Source organism: Acomys minous (genome assembly GCF_964271855.1).
Source record: "Acomys minous genome assembly, chromosome: 14".
In the NCBI taxonomy this organism is placed as follows: Eukaryota; Metazoa; Chordata; class Mammalia; order Rodentia; family Muridae; genus Acomys; species Acomys minous.
In genome coordinates, this window is record NC_140496.1 from 78,614,589 (window position 1) to 78,631,544 (window position 16,956).

General features: G+C 41.8%; 1 protein-coding gene across 3 annotated transcripts in view; it reads left to right on the forward strand.

Annotated features, from left to right (window-relative positions):
* Positions 1–16,956, forward strand: part of PDE5A (phosphodiesterase 5A) — a 144,400-nt gene that overhangs the window by 38,769 nt on the left and 88,675 nt on the right. For all 3 annotated transcript variants that reach the window (XM_084757814.1, XM_084757812.1, XM_084757813.1), the window contains exon 3: positions 8,047–8,136. In XM_084757814.1, coding sequence (XP_084613940.1) covers positions 8,047–8,136 — 90 coding nt within the window. The remainder of the gene's footprint in view (positions 1–8,046; positions 8,137–16,956) is intronic.

The window sequence follows — 16,956 nt, forward strand, 5'->3', positions numbered from 1 at the left end:
TCATTCAGTTCGGAGTTCTAGAAACATCTTCTGTCTGGGTGTCTATTTCTTTCTTTAAGTTTGCTCTTATTATTTCATTAACTGGTCGATTTTATTTAACATTTTGTTTGTTTTTTTGAGACAGGGTTTCTCTGTGTAGCCTTTGCTGTACTGGACTCACTTTGTAGACCAGGCTGGGCTCAAACTCACAGAGATCAGCCTGCCTCTGCCTCACTGAGTTCTGGGATAACAGGCACCTGGCTATTTTATTTAATTTTATATTTGCTCCTTCTTCTGCACTATGCGTATTCAGGGTTAGACCCCAGAATGTATCCCAGAATTCTTGAAAACATCATTTGTGGTAGGCATATGTATATATACACGCGTGTGTTTGCGCGCGTGCACATACACACACACACACACACACACACACATTGTCTTGGCTTTTTTCTTCATTCTTGAAATTTATTTCTCTTCTCAGTCTTGTCTGATAATGATGGTCTGTTGTGTTTTTATTTAATTGATCATATTCTTCATTTTAAGTATTTCTATTTGGTTCTTTTTCAGTGTTTCAATCTCTTTGCTCATTTTTTCTCCATATTTTGGACTTATTTTTCAGTTTAACATGTTATTCACTTTAGAGACCGTCTTGTTTAGCTCTTAGATAGATTTCAGTAATTAATTCATCTGTTTGTTCCAATCTTCTATACGATAATCAATTATTTTTTAAAGCAAGACTCAGAATTCTTTCCCTGTCATTTCAGCTGTCTCTGTGGCTTTGGATTCTCTAAATGAGGAGTTGGCCGTTGGGAAGGGATCATGGGTGGCAGCTGTGTCACTTGCTTGGCTCGTCTGTTGGACTTGGTTTGTCTTCCAGCTCTTACCTCCCTTACGTGAATGTTTTGTTCTCCATGGGACATTTTCATAAAGTACAGCTCTGGGATTGGTGATGGAGTCCCCAAGGTGACGCTGTGTTAACAATGTGCCAACACCACCAAGGATAGGCAGTAAAAACTTCAGTCACCCCTTTGATTTTGTGAATCTTCTGGAGGCAAGATACACGATACACATTCAAGTCTGTCTAGTATGTGGAGGCTGTCATTAGTCACGGGCCCAAAGGAAACCACACCCACGGCAGTATAGTCTCTCGCTCCTTCAGGGACCACTGGAGCCCCAATGTCAAAATCCCACACCCACAATAACCTCAGAAACCACTACAGCCGAGTGCCTGTCTCTCAGGGGACCCCGAGTACACTGAAACTGAAGCTCCAGCCTTACATTAGTCCTGGAGGCCTCTGGAGCAGGAAGTTTGGTCACGTGGCCCATGGTCAGGTCCCACTGGAGCCAGAGGCCTTTTTCTTGTCTTTTTAAACAAATAAACTTATGCATATGTTCTTTTTAAGTGGAAAAATTCCCTTTGAGTTTTTTTTTTTAAATGAAAACCTTTGGTAGTTCTACATAGCTCTGCACAGTCTTTTAAGTTGTTTTCAAATTTTCCATTTAAAGTGCGTTATACACACACACACACACACACACACACACACACACACACACACACATACATATATCTGTGCACTGTGTACATGTAGTGCCCATAGGGGGCCTTCGGATCACCCAGAACAGCAATTATAGGCAGTTGTTAGCCTTCATATAGGGGCTGGGAATGTAATGTATCCTTTGGAAAAGCAGTCAGTGCTCTTAACCAGGGAGCCATCTCTTCAGCCTCTTAAAATGAATTACAATTTTTAAACCTCTTAATTGGGTAAAATGCTGCTGTTCCTAGTGATGAGGTAGCTTACATTACCTGGCAGTTGTTCTAGCCATGTGCTACAACACACCGTGTGGTCCAGCTCACTCCTGTGTTCCTGGTGCCTGTTTCAGTGCCTGGCAGATAGGACGATGATATTTGTTGGATTGAGATGGCATCAGGTACAACAGATAACTGGAATTTCTAACATAAATATCACATCTCAAGCTGGTCATATTTGTCATGGACAATGTAGTCAGGGTCAGGTATGACAGGTAGTGAGGAAGATGGGGAGAGGCTTTTCTGAGGAAGAGCTGCTTGGATGGGCCCTGGGAAATACGTAAGATTTGAGTGATTTGGATATCGGCCTGGTGAGATCCAGCAGTACAGAGAATTGTGAAGGAGATTCGGGTAAATCGGACTGTGGGCTGTAAGGGTCAAAGTGCTGAGCTTCGCGGCTGGTCGGAGATGCCAGTGATAGAAACAAGAACTCAAATGACTGGAGTTTTGAAAATGGTGGATGAATAATAACACCGAGGATTATCAGGGGCATGGATGAGGCATGATATTTAGGTAGTTTAACTCCTACGATATCCCTGTATCCTGAAGCGATTGTGTATAAACAGTTCTTTACAATGTTGGTGCTCTTTGAAAAACTTCAGGGTCTTCCTTGGCAGTCTCCTCCAACTTCTCTTGAGTGCTGCTAGTAACACGTTGCACTGAGGCCGACTCCAAGAACCAAGAACACAATTCTCCTACTGCTGACAAATTTGCAGGTTCATTTTCTCTTGTAGGTGACAGATAAGTTTATACTCTTCAGTGACACCATAGTCCCCAAAACTGTTGGATCATAAATACTCGTTAGCTTTGCTGAGAAAGCTGTTACCTGTTCTGGGGTCTCATGTGTTTTCAGCTTGTCGGTTCTTTGCTTGCCTATTATTTTACTTAATATACTTACCATGTTTAAAGTTTGACAATGTGTTTTTGTTTTGTAGTCTATTGTGGTTTAATTTTTAGGCTGTGGTCTAGGACCAGCAGTTCCTCTCATTTGCACTACTAATCTTAGGATGAAAAGGCCTCTTAGCTTTGGATTCCCAATCCCCCCCCCCCCCCCCTGCTTTTCACCCTTGGTACCCTACGTCAGAATGTCTATGGTGGCCTTGCAGCTTTTCATGTCCATTGATTCCATAATGAGTGTGGAGCTATCTGTGTTCTAATTTGCAGTGGTATTAGCACTGGAAATCGTTTGTCTAGTGAAGAACTCAATTCTCACATGTGAGCATAGTTAGAGTAATAAAAACACTGTCTCAGAGCCCTTCGTGAAAGTAGTCAGATATGAACGTATGCTCCGATGCTTCCTGACTCCCTTAATGATGCACTAGTTAAAAATGACAGTGGCATCAGCGGATTTGTTCCTTAAGGTTGTTTGGCTACAGGACACTGTCAAGCTATAATGGAATAATGCAGCAGAAATCCAAGAGGTGGCCGGGACATAGAATGGTGCTTATTTTTAAAGCTTCGTGGATACTTTAATTGTGAAGGACTATCAACATTTGAGTCACTACTTAAATATTCACCACAGAAAATGATACACACTAACACAAGTTTGAAAATACAGTTAACACTGGAAAGCTAAAACATTGTCATTTTTCAAGTATAAGTCACTGTCCTCAGCTTCCCAGGCATTCTGTTAGACCACAAATACCGAGGAGAGGATTAGCCGGCAGCAGATGTGTAAACACTGATGTTGTCCTATGACTTCCTCGTTGTGGAAACTTCTTCAATGCGGAGCATTTATTGATAGTAAGACAGTATTACAACATTCATCAATATAAGGTAAGGAAACGTTAGCATGTGTAAGATATTGGCTCAATAAGGTATGTCATCATACTAGCAAAAAATCCAATACCTACACAAGACTGCTTTGAACTGGTCTACTTTCTAAAGAAGATTTCTACACCCCCTGCCCTGCCTCTCTCCTGAACGACTCGCACGCAAACCTCAGATTCCACACGACAAGCACGCCACATGGACCTTAACATATGTGACGTTAGCGAGGAGGCACATCACCATTTCCGCGGCTGGTTCCTCTCTGCCTTTGCTTCCTCCTTCCCTCCCATTTTTTTTCCAGGGGGAACAAATCAACTCATCTCACTGTGCAGTCCTCACGCCCCCTTCTTAAAGGAGGATGAACTCTCTCTGGCGAATTCCTAATAAGCACAGTTATTTCCAAAATAAATATTAGAGAAGGAAAGAGCACCAGCAGATGCTTCAATTTAGATAAATCCTGAACCCTTGCGGTGTTACTGTGCCTCCCGGGAGCACAGGCCGGGAACTGCTGTCTGTGCTTGCTCATGTTCAGTGCTCTAATTTTAGGCATTATCTTTAAAATGCCATTCTTGGAGAAAATGAGCCTTACTTGGCAATTCTTTTGGTTTTGTTTTTGTTTTCTGTTATTTTTATTTTGAATTCACGGATCAGTATAAGAAACTTCCACACACTGTTTTCTTGGTTCTCCACTTCCCTTTCCGCTTTGCTTCTTCACGTCTCTGTCCTTCCCTCTCTCTCATGGAAGTCACACGCTTAGTATTTTTTTTTAAATAATTAGGTAAGTTGAAGACATACTTTTACTAAATATTTCATTGTAGCTTTAATTTTTTAAACTACTGTGTGTGCGTGTGTGTGTGTGTGTGTGTGTGTGTGTGTGTGTGTGCGTGTGTGTGCGTGTTATCGCATGCGTGGAAGACAGAGGACAATTTGTGGGAGTCGGTTCTCTCACCATGGATTGGACTCAAATTTCCAGACTTAGTGGCAAGAACCTCTTCCCACCAAGCCATCTTACTGGCCTTTTATTTTGGGCTTTTCAGTAAGACTGTTCTTCTAGTACAATAAAGTGATCAAATTCAGAAAATTTGACAATAGTACAATGCTGTTATCTAATGTGTACGAAACATCTCACAGTCCATACTCAAGTTTTTTCAGTTATCCCATTTCTCTGTTATTTTTCTTTCCAATCAGGATGAAATTCAGGATGACACTTTGCAAAGAGTCTTTGTGTCTCTTTCCAAGCGAAAATAATTTACCACTATGTGTTTATCTTTCTTGATTTAGGTATTTTCAAAGAGTACAGGGCAGCTATTTTTTAGACTGTCTTTGTTGGACAGACTGATGCTAAGCACTTTTGCCAAAGGCACCCACAGATGCCTAAAGTTGAGACCTTGTTTTGATTTTCAAACAACAACTGATTCCCAATTCTCCCTCATGAGGTGGGAGTTTGCATTCTTGTTTACGTCTAGTGCTGCTTGGAGGCATACACTCTATATGTTAAGGTGTCAGTCCCTCCCAGGATGGTCAAATGGGGTTCCAGGCAGCCCACACTTCCTTCATGCTGTGTACAGTAAGAGTTCCCGTAACCTTGTCTGGTTTAGCAATTTGATCAGATGATCCACAGAACCCAGCAAACTTTATACCTTTTGTTAAAACCCATAATCGGTCAAACTGAAAGAAACACAGCAGGAAAAGTAGGGGAAGGGAGACCACTCCCCAGCCCTCTCTGGTGTTTAGGGACCCAGCACACTGATGTGCGGTCAACCTAGAAGTTTCATTAACCTGACATCCTGTTGCGATCTTGGTGTGTAGATAAAATTCTACTGTATTGACTAAATAGTTGAGTTTAATCCTCTTCTTTATAAACTGAATTTGTAATGACAGCATTCATTAACAAAATTATTAAAAATGTACATTTTTATTCTTCACATTTGATGAGTTGTAAAATAATTCGCTAATTGTTAATTTTTACTTCCTTAACACATCACTATCAATATTCTTTCTACTTTTATTAAATACAATGAAGTTGTATTTAAAGACATTAAAGATATTAAAGAAATTAAAGATAAAATTGTCTAGATATGCAAAGATAAAATAAGAACTGTTTTACTAGAAACATTTAGCTAACACCTCCTGTGTTTCTGAGTGAAACCTGTGCATATTTGCAGAAAAAGAAAAAGAAAAAGAAAAGAAACAACAAGAATGCAATGATGTTTATAATGTAAAAATATTTATACTCATTTATCCTTTCCCTTCAAAGCTATCTTTAAAGCCAACTTCATTTGGATCCCCTTGAGAAAATTGGCCTCATTTCTGACCCCATTTGATAGAATCTGGTGTAATCACTGCTCCATTCACAGCGTTGGCTTTGCACGACTTTAGACCAATTTAAAGAAAAAATAGAAATGACCTTCAGAAAATAAGGGCTTTCCCAAGTGAATATTCCATAGTCCTGAGGGGAATTCCAAATGCGGCTTTCGGAGCCAGGACACTGTTATTATTAGGTGGAGCACAGAGCCAGCTCCTGTCTGTGTGCTGTGAACTGCCTGCCTCCATCCCATCCTGACAGTGCACGCTGATACTTGATCTCCTTTTCTAAGATTCCAGTCCTAATGAACAAGGTTTGCTTCGAGGATCACAATGATAAAAATGACCACATCTCGTAACGATACTATCATTTATTATAATTCTCCCAATTATTAATCACTACCAAATATGAAGAATACAGTAATGAGTGAAAAAGAGAGATTTAAAAAAAAAACCAGTTACAGAATTTATATCTTAATTATAAATCTTGCTAATCTAAAGATAAATGGAAAACTGCCTGTACTTTAATTTGACCCGCATTTAGAACTTTGACTTTTTTTTTTTTACGTATCCTTTGTGATTCTGACCTGTGCACCCCTCTGTGCTTTAAAAAAGAAAAAGTAAAGATGTGCTAGAGAGATGGCTTGGCAGCTCCTGCACGTGCAGAGGGCTAGAGCTTGTTCAGTTCCTGTCCGTCATCACAGTGTTCACAAAGGGCCTGTCTCCAGCTCCGGGGGATCTGGTGCCTTCTGGCCTACATGGGCACCTACTTTCATGTGTACACACACACACACACACACACACACATACACACACACACACACACACACAGACACACTCACACACACACACACGCATTCTCTCTCTCTCTCTCTCTCTCTCTCTCTCTCTCTCTCTCACACACACACACACACACACACACACACACACACACACTTCCACATACCATTAAAAAAGAATTTAAGAGCAAAGAGGTTCAAGAGCCAACACCATCCTCACTAACACCCAGTAGGGAAGCATCCACACTTTGGTGGGCAGAGGGAGAAGGCATCGCTCCCCACTGAGAGGCTCAAGCAGCCTCAAGACTTCCCTCAGACTGTGAAAAACCAAACAAGGATCCGTGGCATTGATGCAGAAAAGAATTTTAGGACTAGCTGGCTTGTGAAGCAGAGTTGAGGTTCATGAAAGCTGTTTGTATATGAGCTTAAGCTTAAGCGTTGAGGGGTAGAGAGGCACTCAAAAGAAGGGAAGGCAAACCCAAGAGTGTGGGGATGGATCACTCAAAGAAAAGCTGGACTCACTTGTGCTTCAAACAGTCACATCCAGGGCTGGGGTGGAGTTTTGAAGCTACTATCTTTAAAGAGTTGCTAAGAAACCTCAATGAGGTCACTGAGTGCTTCTTCCTGGGCAGATTCAGGATGACAGCTGATGAGGTCAGTCTAATCTACAGGCACGAAGGAAAGGCATCTTTAGTATAAGCGAAGTCAACCTACCTAAAGCCATATACATTCAGGCCTAGGCCGTCGTTACTTTAACGTAAGATAGCTGTATAGGAAATGAACAGTAACTCAACGCGCACAGCTTTCATGGACAACGTTGTTTGTGCCAGCACTGGAGGTTTTCATTCAGCTGACAGGGCTTAGCCAGACTGTTGGGTGAAAGCATCCTTTTCTTTTCCATTTCTCCACCATTTCCACTTCTTACTGTCCTGCCTCAGAAGGACAGGGTGGATGGACAGTACAATCATTACAAAAGGGATTAGGTCATCTATTGGAAAGGTTTTAGAACAGAGTTGCTTTTCTGGGAGTGACGTAGTAGCACCAGACAGTGGACAGATGGGGACAGACAGTTTCTGTCAGACATCAGAGAGGCTGCTTATTCCTCAGCCATACAGCTCTCTAATTATTTTGTATGTCAACTATTTTTTAAGTGATTTTTAAAATGTTGTTTTGGGGGTAGGGTACTTTGTTTTCATAAACACTAGAGCCCTGAAAACAGCCCTAAAACTCATCTTTGTCAAATGCTGTGGACTTTACATGGCCTGATGCCTTTCACAAAGATAAAATCATTACTCAATAGTAACAAGGTAAGTCAAAGGCTAGATTTGTCTAATCTAATGCACGAGAAAAATCAAATCAATCTTTGTACAGGTCAACCAATAAATTGGATTTCTTTTTCCTCCCTAGGATCCCCGGTTCAATGCAGAAGTTGACCAAATTACAGGCTACAAGACACAGAGTATCCTTTGTATGCCAATTAAGAACCACAAGGAAGAGGTAAGCCAATTTCTCATTTTATATAAGAGGTCATTTGGAAACACTTTTTATTTTGAAAAAACATGTTTTTTTACTCTCACGTGTATGAAGTAATACTATAGCGACAAATTATTATTTACATTAATATATACATACTTCAGTATTCTGCTTGACATTTTAAAAACTGTATTTATAGTGTAGAATGCTAATTAGAGACTTTCTCATGACCACTTATTGGAAACAAATTGTGCACATTTCACTTCCTGTCTCCCTTCTGCAGTTGGAGTGTCTTATTCTATATATGCAATTATGGTGTGATTCTAATGGATTCATTTCACATTGTATGCTATTGTATAATGCTTATTTCATAAATGGTCATCCAGTTCCTGTGGTTATCAGTTGATTTCTTTGGATTCATATTGCAATTTTGAAAAACAAATTCTAACATTTGAAAATGCATTTCATGACATACTTTAGGCATAAAATTATAACCGGTAAGTAAAAATATTTTATATTTTGTCTACCTACAAGATTTGGATTCTGTCAGCACCCAGTTCCCTTTTCATTTTACACTTCTATGAAAAATAGTAAGTTGTCAATTAAACTGAATGTGTGAATTGCACATTCTCAAATCTGAATTCACAATACAATCAACTGGGGGATTCTGAAAGACTGCCAGCTGGGTGAGTCATGGTTTTCTAGATAAATAAAGTCAATTGGATGTGTATAGATATTGCCATAGATTTACTATGGAAATTGTCCAACATAATTGGAGGCCAGGAAGTCCACCATCTTTCTTCATCAACCCCAAGAACCATTACAGTGACTGGTGTAATTCACTGAGACCTGAGCTGTCCAAAGGCCATAGGACATAGAGTTCTGATGTATGGAGGTAGGAGGTGACCAGCAAGGCTCCAGGAGAGAGGACAAATTGCCTCTGCGTCTGTCTATCTGGTCTACCCAGATCCTGAGTTGGACTGGTCAGTGCCCACCCACATGGGTGGATGAAGCATCTTCTTCTTCATTGGTCTGTTGATTCAGGTGCTGTTCCTTCTTGAGACACCCTCGCAGATACACTCAGCAACAGTTCTACCTGTTGGCCGGGTTCACTAAAAGAGGTTGACATGTAAAATTAACCTTTAGCACAAAGTGAGCCAGAATGTCTGTATTAACATGTTTTTCTGTTGCTGTGATAAACTGTCTTGACCAAGGACAACATAAGGAAGAAGTTTTGTTTTGGTTTGTATTACGATGGTGAGGGAGGCATGGCAGTTTTCCACCAGAGCAGGGAGCTGAGAGATCACATCTTCAAACCCAAGCATAAGGCAGAGAGAGTGAACTGGAAGAGGGACAAGGCTTTGAACTCTCCGTGACCGTCACTGCTGACGTATTTAACCTCCCCGTATTCTCCACAAATAACACTACCAACTGGGGACTGAGTGTTCAGATCCCTGAGCCTATGGGAGACCGTTCTGATTCAAACCACCACAAGGTCCTCAGGGATTCTGGGTGCTGGTGTGTTCTCAAAGGCCACTCTAGGTTCCCATGAACTTTGCTCCTGTCTTCACCTCAGCTGCACAGAAGAGTAGGGCCTGTGTGGGCAGTGGACAGCAGAGTGGAGACCCGTGCCTTTCCGATGGTCCATGCTCACATTGAATTTGTAGCCAACAAGGGTCTGATGTCAACCATACCTGCCTTCAGCTGAATAACATTCCTTTTTTCCTCTTCTCGGCCCAATTAACCTTTCAATCAGTTTTCTTATCCTCCTGAGACTCCACAGACCATGCGCCCCTCCCCCCCTAGTTGTACCCTTAGTTTGGGGTGTATCTCCAGAATGAATTTGAGAAGCAACCACAGCCCTGATGTTTGTGCTGTTGAGACCTAATTACATATCCTGGAGGAATGCAACTGTGAGTGTCAAGAAGACTCGTGCAGTTTTATTTATTTATTTATTTTTATTTTTACTTAATTAATTAATTTATTTTTTGGGGTTTTCGAGACAGGGTCTCTCTGTGTTAGCCATGGCTGTCCTGGACTCGCTTTGTAAACCAGGCTGGCCTCGAACTCACAGCGATCCACCTGCCTCTGCCTCCCGAGTGCTGGGATCAAAGGCATGCGCCACCACGCCCGGCCGACTGGTGCAGTTTTAGAGTTCTCCTATTCCACAGCATTGAAGGGAGATGCGTGGACGTAGAGTGATCAACTTTCTGGCCTCAGTTCATGAGACACCCTCCCCGCCCAGAGCCATGTGAGAACCACCTTTGCCCACTCATTTCATGTCCTCAGCTCAGCTTCCTGCTAACAGCACTTTTTCCTCCCGCCAGTTTCTGGGCCCCCTCGTCTCGTTCCCATTATTGCTTTCTGGAGGGTTCCTCATTTTGGACAATTCAGGTTAAATTTAAGCTCCCAGCCTGCTATTCCTTATCAGTCCCCTTAGCTAACTTTTGAACGACAGGCTCTTTTTTTGGGTGTGCCTGCACGCTGCCCTCTGAGTCATATGGAGTGGCAGAATGGCCATCGCTGGCCTTCTCTAATACTGACCCTTCTGCGGCAGAAGTCACTATTTGAGCAAAACCCACAGCTGCTTTGGGCTTTGTAAAGCTGTGGCTTGTCCCGAGGGCAGGACTGCCTGGGTCTCCGCAGGACTGCCTGGGTCTCCTCACCTTTGCGTTGAGGCTTCTGCTCTCTCTGCTACCAGGGAGCCTGGCTAGAGCCGTCTGACGTGGCTTTTGGTGCGGCTGGCAATCTTTTTCTCCATTTTCATCATCACCTTTGTGAATTTCTGAAGCTCTTCTCTTTCTTTGGAACAGTGTAAAAACATGTTTTCTTATTCTTATTTCTCTTTTCTTTTACCACCTCAGGTAGAGATAGCCATTTGACTACCAGCTTACCAGAAGTCTCTCAAAAAAAATTTTTTTTTAAAATGAAAATCTATAGACCCAGGTTTCAGCATCCTTGTAAAGATGATTTTGAGCTCAGAGACATCTTATTGCTCCCAGGGTGACTAATGAGGGTCGATCCCTCTGCGCTTCACTTTCCTTTTCTGCAAAGTGGGGGTAAACAAAGGCCCGCCCCCAGAGCTGTACTCATGCCTGCAGAGGGCGAGGCATGCTTTGTGACACCGTGAAGATGGCCAGGAAATACCATCTCGTGCTTTCTGAAAGAAGAGGAGTTAGGAACAATAATGGAACCCGGAAGAGAAGAAATGGGCGGAGCCAGAGGCAGGCACTAGCCAGGGTGTAGCCTGCAGGCTGGGCTCAGAGACATGGTGTAGTCAGCAGGCTGGGCTCAGAGACATGGTATAGTCAGCAGGCTGGGCTCAGAGACATGGTGTAGTCAGCAGGCTGGGCGCAGAGACAGTGGCGTAGACTGGGCCTGGTCACTCTGCTCGCTGTCCTCCAACCAGCTGTCAACTTTAAAAGGAACATGGCCTTTTAGTCTTTTTTTCCTCATAATGGAGGTGGATGCCTTCTTTTTGTTTAAACCATTCCTATTCATCTTTCTCTCTCTCTCTCCTTCTAACTGCTTCCCAGAGAACCTAGGAGAGCTATGATTATTGAACTGCTGTTTATCTCTTGTTTATAAAACTTTTTATGCTTTTTAGGGACAGCAGTTTTTCAAGGGAAACAGCCCTGACAGCTGTGTGGATGGGGAAGTTACACGTTACATACTGAAGTCTGTGCTCTGACATAGGCCAGGGCACTGTGGAAGATATTTTGGGTTCACTAAAATGCTGAGTTTTGCCTCTTGTTACTTATTTATCCGTGTTCACACATGCATGTGAGTGTACAAGCATACACGCATGAAGATCAGAGGGTGACTTTTAAGAATTGATTCTCTCCTTCCACCCGCCACATGGATCCTGGTGAATTGAACCATGTCTTTAGCGTTGGTGGCAAGCACCTTTACTTGCTGAGCCAACTTACCAGCTCAGCCTCTTGTTCTTGTGAGATATTTTAGCAGATTAAAATGACCAGGAGCTCTTTTCAATATTGTTATATTACTATATTACATCATACTCCATTGGTGCAATGAATATGGCAACATCACTTCAGAAGTCAGGAACATAACTACTCACACTGTGCAGGGAGGAGGGTTTTTTTTTGTTCCACCCTCTTCTCTCTGTTCCCTCTTAAGCTAGGGCTAAGTAGGAAGAGGGGAATAAAAGGACAAGTGAAGCTTGAGGAAGCTAAAATGTGCTATTTCAGAAAGGTCAAAGAGCTATTGGTCAGAAGCAAATGAATGGCCAAAGGGGGGAAAAATAAATCTAAGGAGAGAAGAGCTGTCCAATTTGGGTATGAGGGTGGTTAAGTGGTGTGGAACAGGACTTGGGACGTATTTGCACCATGTGTAGAAAACAGTCGCGTGGGCAATATTTCTGGAGTAAATACTATGGGAATCATTCTAGGGGCCTGTCCTTGTCACAGCACCCTTGGAAGCAGTCATCTTATGCCCTCTTAACAGACGAGAAAATTAAGACTGGGATATTTAGGAGTCTTGCTCACAGTCACATAACTAGAAACTTACAAATCAACACATATAAAGCACACAGTTGGACCATGCAGGAAAAGAGACTACTTAGAATTCTGCTATGGCTGACAACTGTACTATTGCTCCCACTGGGGCTGGGAGGTACTCTGATGTGGTAATGTGAGTCCAGCCAGGGGACCTGATTGTCTTCTGATGGCCTTTCAATGTTAGGGCTTAAGTCACTGAACAGAAAGCTTCTTTCAAAATATGAGACAAGGCAGGAGGGGACAAAGAGACCCACACATTCTGCAATGCCTTAAGAGGAATCCAAGGGCAAGCGTTTACCAGGGACAGAAGAGTTACAAGAGGGTTTGTGTACTTAGCTGGACCAACGTACCACAGAGAGCAACCATGATACACCCACCAAGCAAACTGGAAGAGAAATTGCAAGTATGTTTTTTCAGGGCTGCTATTAAATTCCATTCAGAACTTAATTCTGGCTTTTTCAGGCAAAGGCACTTGAGACCACTTTTATTTTACTCGCTTGCATTAGTTATTTATGTAAGCAGACAGAATTCCCTTGCGCACCAGAAGCAAGTCTGTACAAGGTGGAAGTTGAGTGGGTTCAGCATCCACACGAAAGGCTGGACCAAGGAGCTTAGAGCTTGCAGAGCAAGACTGAGAGCCTGCTGCTGGGTCATCTGTGTATCTGCCTGCAGACTTTCAGAGGAAACACATGCTCCTGTGATCTGCACCTCAGTGCAAGTAGAGGCAGAAGGTCCCATCCTGGCATCTATGCCTGTTGTAGCAGTGGAGACTTTCTCCGATTTGGCAAGGAAATTTGGTACAAGTAAAAATGTTACAGCATATGCCTATAACCCTTCGACTCCAAGGAAAGTATAATTACAAAACTCAGCAAGGTTTATTAGTGGACTGTCAGTTGGTCTAGGTCTATTTTCGTCTTAAAGAACTGGCTAGCTTTAAAAAAATACAAAAACAAAAAACTTTTAACTTGTTCCCTGAGCTTGTTCCCCCCACAGCGCTCTTTCTTGTAGGTTTGTTTTAGAAACAAAATAGAAGTGCTCGGAGCAGTTTCTGTTTGTTCTGGACTGGATGCCGTGATGGTGAAGATTCTTCCCTTTTCCACATTACCACTTAACTAATAAACAAGAGTACTTTCAGAGAAGACGGCGACCACTTTCCCAAGAGAGGGGGAGGCATTTCCTAAGAATAGCGGATGAGAAACAGTCTCATAGGTGAAATCTTTGCATCTACCCCATGGACTCAGAGTGAAAAGAAAGAGCATAGACAATCCAGACGTGAGGACTCAGTTAGCGTGTGCTCCAGGACTCAAATGGCACCTCATTTGGAATGCTTAGAAAGTTTGTTTCCTGCTACTCTTTATACAGTGGAAGAATCAGCTTTGTTGGTACATTCTGTAACCATTCTGATGTTTGTTGGAGGGTATTGCATTTTTAGTTTTACAGTTCATTCATAAGTTTAGTTTTTGATGAGTTTTATGTAGTCCTTAGGGGTGAGTATTAAGGATATGGAACCAGTTGCAGAAAAGAATAAATGATTTCTTCGTGTAATATCTGATCCAACACAGCACAACTAAACCCTTAGGTAGAGTTTAATATTTTTTCATAAATTCTTGAAGTAATTATCAGTGAAATTACAAGCTTCAACAGACATATGCACCAACATCTATATTCATCTAAGAATTAAAGTTCCATAGGCAAAGTGCTTTGTCAAATATGACTCATGTTTCTTTTTTTTAAAGTCCAACTACATTTTAATATCTATATCACATAAGATTTATGTCGAAACTTCATCTAAAATTCTACTTACTTCTATACCGTAAAGATAAAATTAGTCCTCCAGGCTGAATTTTCAAGAGAAAGAGATGTGTCTTAGTTAGGTTTTCTAATGCTGTGATGAAACACCATTACCAAAGCAAGCTGGGGAGGAAAGGGTTTGTTTTTGCCTACATTTCCACATCACAACCCATCAATAATCTCTGTCCCCTTGTGTTTCCTCTTGTTGGGTATTTACAAGAAGACTAACCAGTGCCGTCAACAATCTCCTTTTATTAATGGGAGAATTTTAACACATGCATATTTCTCCTTTTGTGCTGTGAAGAAATGTCCCAGCTCCAAAGAAACTCATTCATTTACAAAGTGAAATTTTGAGAAGAACAGTTGGGTGAATTCTGTACAAGTTGATAATATTGGGTGTTATTAATGTTGTAGTATTTACATTATGTTGCAATGTTCTAGTTTTCTTGGGGTGGTGTGGCTTTTGGTTCAGGTCAGACTATTGTACATGAGGCCACAAGGGAGGGATGTCAAGATGTGCAGTCTCTTCCGTTCCTCTCTTGTCTTCTGATTCCACATGGAACATCCGCTGGAAACAAGGAGCTGTATTGTGATTGATATGTGACCTCAGTAAATGTCTGGGATTAGCATCTTATTGAATAAGAGGCTGCTCTCTGTGACAGTGATGGGTTGTCCCCGAAATGACCAGCTGTCACAGTCCACATTGCTTGCCCAGAGAGACTCAAGTCCTTCCAAGAGAACATTCAATCCTGTAGGGACATAATGTCTGCTGAAAGTGTGGGGAGCGCCAGTGAAATAGAGGCTCCTTTCTGCCTGAAAACATAGCCTAGGGCACCAGGTAGGCAGCAAGCAAATGGGCCTCTTAGTAATGAGTCTGACTCGTAGTGGCTTTGACTCTCAGATGTGGAGTCTGAACATATACTTGCAATAAAAGCTGTCTCCAACAGCTATTTAAAGCCCTGTCCTTCATACTTGAAATCCCAGTACTCCAGACCAGGGAACTAGAGGATCAACTTCCCCCCTCCACCCCCCACCCCCCAGTTTTGGCTACATAGTAAGTTCCAGACCAGCCTAAGCTATAATAATATAAGGAGAGACTTTGTCTCAAAAACCAAACAGCAACAAAGTTAACCGCAAAGTAATTAAGAAAACGACCAATTTGTTCAAAGGGCAGTCAGTAGCAGACTAGGGGAAAAGCCTTTGTAGCCACACAAGGAGGGCAGAGACAGCTAACTTTGCTCCAGACAGTTGAAATTCAGACCATTTGTGTCTTTTTGTCTTTAGACAAACATTATACCATTTCTTTCTTTTGCCCCTGTAATGCTAATGACTGAACTAGGAGCCTTGTCCTGATAGACAAATATTATAACACCGAGCCATAATCCCAAGTGTCTATTCTTAACCCATTGCTGTATTTTGAGATATAGTCAGTCTTACTGTGTAGACCTGGCAGACCTGGAACTTACTGTGTAGACCAAGTTGGCCTTGAAATCTTAGCAGACCTCCTTCCTCAGCCTTCCTAGGGCTTAGAGTACAGATATGTGCTAGTACATGTAGCTACTTGCTTATTTTTAAGACTTACTTATTATTATGTGCATGCGTGTATTGCCTGCGTGTATTGCCTGCATGTATGTCTATGTGCCATGTGTGTGCCTGATACTTGCAGAGTTCAGAAGAGGGTTATTGGATCTCTTGAGACTGGAATTCAAATAGTTGTGAGCTGCTATGTGGGTGCTGGGAATCCAAACTGTCTTTGGAAAGAGAAGCCAGTGCTCTTAACTGTTGAGTCATCTTTCCAGCTCTCACTTGTTTAATTTTTAATGTAACTATTGTACTCAGTGTTCCTAACTAAAACAAAACAACAGCAAGATACTTCTCATCCGGGTCTACAAGATCATTGTAGAAAAGTAGAAAAATCATTGCCTACCCAAAAGGATGAGTGAGTTATTGTTGGAATAATTCATATTCCATGAAATTGTCTTAGTACATATCTTTCTTTACCATCAGAAGAAATTAAATGTAGTCAGCCTTCTGTAACTGTGGGTTCTGCTTCCACGGATTTAGCCAACTTTAGATAAAAATATTTGGGAAAAATTGGTTTGCTCAGAATATATATACAAACCTTTTCTTTTGTTATTCTTTAAGTGGTACAGCATAGCACCAACTAAAATTGCATTTACAATGTATTAAGCATTATAAGTAATCTGGCAGAGACTGAAAGGAGGTGGGGGATGTGTGTATGTTGTATACAAACTATATGTCACATTATGTGAAAGAGCTCAGTGTTCTCAGATGTTGGCATCTGAGTGGCAGAAACCTGGGAACTAATTCCCTATGGCTTCTTGGGGACAACTGCATAGTAAATGTTTGGTACTAAGGGACACAAAGTAGATTTTGAATGTTACCAGTTAGACTTCAGAACACAAAATTGATGTAGAAACCCTAGCACTTTGCAAACTGGTCCAAGATCAAATGTTACCTAAAGCAGTGTTTAAACTATACTAGTGAATTCAAAGGGGGCTATGGGAGTAAT